Source organism: Sander vitreus, chromosome 18, assembly GCF_031162955.1.
Source record: "Sander vitreus isolate 19-12246 chromosome 18, sanVit1, whole genome shotgun sequence".
Taxonomy (NCBI): Eukaryota; Metazoa; Chordata; class Actinopteri; order Perciformes; family Percidae; genus Sander; species Sander vitreus.
In genome coordinates, this window is record NC_135872.1 from 2,035,328 (window position 1) to 2,040,327 (window position 5,000).

The window sequence follows — 5,000 nt, forward strand, 5'->3', positions numbered from 1 at the left end:
TTGTTTTATTGGCAGATTAGTGTGGACGTGAGGCGTAAACGTAGCAAAAGATATTCATTTTTAACCTTAAACGTAGAAGTATAGATCTAACCAGATTTTTGGTGTTCATGATGGGGAACAGACACATGAACATGCCAAACCAACCGTGAACAAGTGTGACAGTGGACAAACAATCAAAGTCTGTGTGAACATAGCTGTAAGCATGCCTTTACATGTGCGTTAACGGGTTTACTTCACACCCTCAATCAGAAACAAGAATTTACCCAGGTTTGCACATAACAAAAGCTGAAACTTTCAGGCATCTGCTGCTGTTTGTTTACTGTTCCCTGATTGGATGTTTGCACAAGATGCTCTCTTTTTTTTTCCCAACAAGACCCTTTTTTGTGTGGAAAGCTGGCTGATCCGTGGGGGACGTAAAACCAAAATCATGCTACACCGTGGCCAGCCTCGTACCCGCCGGACGCCGCAGAGAATTTATCTCTGACGGGCAGCTCCTCCCAACACTCTTCATCCACGTTTCTCCACCAGGAACTTCTTTTTAATTCTCATCGTAAACAAAGAAAATGACGTTCTGTTTCCTGCTTTGAACAAAAAACCAAAAGCCTTGTGTGATGAAACTGAACATTTATGGCACTTAAAGCGAGGGCTTTCATTGACATATCACCGCAGCAAACATGTTTCCAACAAGCATTTGTTCAGCACCGTAAGTAAAAGAAGTTCCTGGTGGACACAGAGCTTTACTGTCCCATGGTACTCTGGTTTCTGCGTACTCGTGTTGTATTTATTTTCTTCATCAAGACTTTTTTCATCGTCTAATTCATTCCAAGTTTTCTTTTCTCTCGAGTCTGTCCAGGTCTCTGCATTGCCGTTACGGACTCTGCTGCTCCATGTTCTCAATCAATGGGTCTTTCTTCATAAACTGCAGATGTCTGATGGACCGCCACACCCCGACGTAGCTGTCGCTAACCGACTTAGCGTTGACGGCGTTCTCCTTGTTGAGATGCTCCCTCTGCATCTCCAGCACCTCGTCTTCCGTCATGACGCGGGAATTTACGCCTGCCTCTCCGTCTCCTTGTGCAACGTCTCCTGTCCGCACTTCTCCATTAGCAACATCCTCCTTCCTGTCACTGATCAACACTCCCTCTATCTCCGGGCGTTCGGGGTCGGATCCGATCCCCGCACCTGGCCCGTCGCCGTCCAGAGGCGGTTTCTCCGTGTGCGGCTCGCCCGGCAGCGCTCCGTCCTTGGCGGCCTCCTCCAAGTCCTCATACAGGCTTTTCTTCTTTGTCTCGAAATATTTGACCACGCAGTAGGTGATGGAGCCGACGGTGTTGACCACGACGCCGCCGATGAAGAGATGCGTGGGCGCGACGTCGCTGAACGCCAGCATGCCGACGGTGATGGTGGCGATGCTCTTGACAACGCCGACGAAGCTGGTGGTGACGGCCGAGTTGATGTAGGTGCAGTGCAGCGTGGTGAAGTTCATGGCGCAGCCGATGAAGACACAGATGGTGAAGACGACCGTGATGTACGGGTTCTGCCAGCCCTCGTACGACCACATGTTGATGGCGTCCAGGGAGATGACGGAGCACACCAGGAGCACCTGAGAGAGAGAGAGAGCGGCGGAGAGACAAAGAGACAGAAGGTAGTTATAAAAATTGTGTTTTTATAATGTGAAACACTTTGGGCCCTATTTTAACGATCTGAGGTCACGGCGTGAAGCGCCTGGTGCAGGTGCGTTTAGGGCGTGTCCAAATCCACTTTTGCTAGTTTGACGGCGGAATAAAGGGTCCGTGTGCGGGGCGCATGGTTCAAAAGGGTTGTTCTTAGTGTCTTCATTAATCAGAGGTGTGTTTTGGGCGTAACATGCAATAAACCAATCAGAGATAATCTCCCATTCCCTTTAAAAGCCAGGCGCGTTTGGACCTTGGAGCATTGCTGTTATGATGGAGGATTTGCACCGTAATATTTGTATTTGTAATCTTCTGCATGTGTGTGTGCTGCTGTGCGTCCCTGTGTGTGTAACAAGCATAGTGTGCACGTGCTGTGCACGAGTCTAGGAGCATTTTACTAATGCTCTGTTAAGATAACAATGAAATGCTGCGTTATTGACTTTAGACCAGGTTTTTGTTGGTCAATGGCGCGATCACTTCCCGCTGCCTCAAGATAGCAATACGCCCAGAATGCACCTGAACACACCTCCCTGTAAGACCAGCACGCCCAGAATGCACCTGAACACACCTCCCTGTAAGACCAGCACGCCCATGATGCACCTGAACACACCTCCCTGTAAGACCAGCACGCCCAGAATGCACCTGAACACACCTCCCTGTAAGACCAGCACGCCCAGAATGCACCTGAACACACCTCCCTGTAAGACCAGCACGCCCAGAAAGCACCTGAACACACCTCCCTGTAAGACCAGCACGCCCAGAATGCACCTGAACACACCTCCCTGTAAGACCAGCACGCCCATGGGCACACAGATGGGCGCAGGTGCATTTGCTATTTAAACGATGCGGGCGCTGGACGGGAAACTGACAACTGTGTCAGTCTTAAACCAGCAAAGACACTTGTGTCGGGCTTTGTGCTGCGCTGCACCAGATGCAAGATAAGACCCTTGGTGTTGCATGACTTATGAGTTCAAAAGTGCTATACAAATAAAGTTTGACTGATTGATTGAAGTTGAGACAAAACAAAAGGACAAGTGAAAAGAGATAGAGAGAATAAAAGGAAAGAGAAGTAACAAAAGAGGGGAGAAACTACAAACAGTAAAAGGAATATAAAGGAAATGAAAGAGACAGAAGAAAAAGGAAGAGAAAGAGGAAAGAGAGAGAGAGAGGAAGAGCTGGAGAAAGAAAAAGAGGTGAAAAGAGAGAGAAATAAAGAAGAGGGGTGAAAGCAAAGAAAGAAAAGTGAAAGAAGGGGGTACATTTGGATAAAAACAGTAAGACGAGTAGACGAGAAAAGAAAGAATAAAATGAAAGAGCAATAAAAGAGGTAGAGACTCAAACATCACTCAGACAGAGAGGAGGAAGAGAAAAAAATACAAGACGTAAAGAAATGGATGTATAGAAAAAGAAAGAAAAGAGAGAGAGAAACAGTGAGAAGTAGGAGAGAGGAAATAGAGAAAGAGAGAAAATGGAAAAGAGAAGTGAGGTAAAGATGAAGAGAGGATCATGAAGAGAAGCAGAGATACAACAAAAAAAAGAAAGGAGGCAGAGAAAAAGATAAAAGGAAGCAAACGACAGAAAAAAAGGAAGAGTGACTGCTAAACTGAGAGGAAATGAAATAGTAAAGGAAAGAATAGTGTGAGATAGATGACAGAGAGAGGAAAGGTTAAGAACTAATAAGGGAACAGAAAAAGAAATTGCGAAAAAGGAAAGGAAATAGAAAGAGGAAAAGGAAAAAGAAAAGAGGGAGTTAAACGCCTTGCTCGAGGGCTTTTACCGGTGTGGCCATGATGGCGATGGCGTACTGCGCCGTGAGCGGCCCATACTCGCTGTCGTGACTGGTTTTCTGGATCACGACCAGATAGGATGCGTGGATGATGACCGCCAACACGCCGGTGACGTATCCGAAGGGATCGCCGGTCAGATCACCAGCACCTGGGGACAAAAACAACAAAAGTTCACATGTTGAAGCAACACATTCTCCCTCCCATCGCGTCAGAAAGCGACGCTTGGTCAGGTGCCTTTGGGCGTTTCTTATTGATGCAAAAAGTCTCCTTTAGCGTCATATTTAGACGGGCTTGGTCGGGACTATTGGCATCACTTTTGGACGCTCTGTGTCGGGACGTAGTTTAACTGACATGCAGTACAAGAACGGGACAGTTAGGTTTAGGAAAAGATCGTTGCTGGTGTTCCAAAATGTATGTTTCAGTGACACTTTATTTGTCCCCCAATGGGGCAATTTGTTGTGCAGCAGATAGTATAGTACAAATCACACACAATACAGGGATTGCCTACCTTGCAGGCATAGTTAAAAACAATAGAAAACAGTAAACAATCAATAAATACTAAGTCAATAAGTTATCTATGGATATCTATGTTTTTTATAGCATTAAGAAGTAGAATGGCTGCAGGTACAAAAGAGTGTTTATATCTATTGGTTCTGAATTTTGGAAGTCCTTAATAATCCTGGAAGGGGAGTTTTTTTGTTTTACAGTAATGGACCCATACCAGCAGATTAAGGAGAAGATAACAACCGACTCAACAAAGGACCTATTGAAAAGGGTCATCAGGGTATTGTCCACATTAAACTTGGCCAGCTTCTGAAGGCAATACAGGCGCTGCTGGCCTTTCTTGCAAAGCAAACTAGTAAAAGAACGGGACACGACTCCCGGTCTCCTGAGGCCTGTACTACGAAGCAAGATTTGGGGTTAAAGCACCGCCTACTGACCAATCAAATCAATCACTTGGTTGATAATGGCATCACCGTTCTTAGAAGATCCGGTGGAGATCGGTGCACGGAGAGAGAGAGGTGCTCTGAAAAGATAAAACATTTAGAGACCGACAACTCCGTTAACATTCCCCGATTGTTTTTTTTAGTAAAGACATAGATTTTCAGCGGAGGGACTTACGTACAGGCTATTTGTCGGCTTGTTGAGCCGTGTGTTGCCAATGCCACACATCGGTTTGAATTTATTTCCTCTCACAATCGCTTACCACTGCCAGGGTAGCAACTGAAATAATAGGCTAAAGCAACGACAGTTTATGGAAAGCACAAGTGTAATTATGGTCAGATCTTGGTGCTGACTGATGGGGAAGTGATATTGATAAGCGTTGTAATTCACGCATTTACAGCGTCGGCTATTTTTTTGCCAGCTTTCCTTCCTGTTTTAGGAAGTAGCGACTGTATTGTGTTTTGCCTGCAAAACCGTGTTTGTGTTCTTCATATTGATGTAGAATTATAGTTTGCTCTTCTTGTGTAAAATAAATCCAGGACATGTTGATCTTGATCCGTAGTACAGGCCTCTGGGTGAAAGTCCTGTGTTGTTT

At 45.7% G+C, this 5,000-nt stretch overlaps 1 protein-coding gene across 1 annotated transcript in view; it reads right to left on the reverse strand.

The window, feature by feature from the left end:
• Positions 1-5,000, reverse strand: part of slc35d3 (solute carrier family 35 member D3) — a 15,880-nt gene that overhangs the window by 174 nt on the left and 10,706 nt on the right. Inside the window, exons 3-4 of the mRNA XM_078275282.1 lie at positions 3,451-3,608; positions 1-1,603 (exon numbers count right to left, since the gene is read on the reverse strand). The exon at positions 1-1,603 is cut by the window's left edge and continues 174 nt beyond it. Of these exons, the coding sequence (XP_078131408.1) occupies positions 869-1,603; positions 3,451-3,608 (893 nt within the window). The 3' untranslated portion in view covers positions 1-868. The remainder of the gene's footprint in view (positions 1,604-3,450; positions 3,609-5,000) is intronic.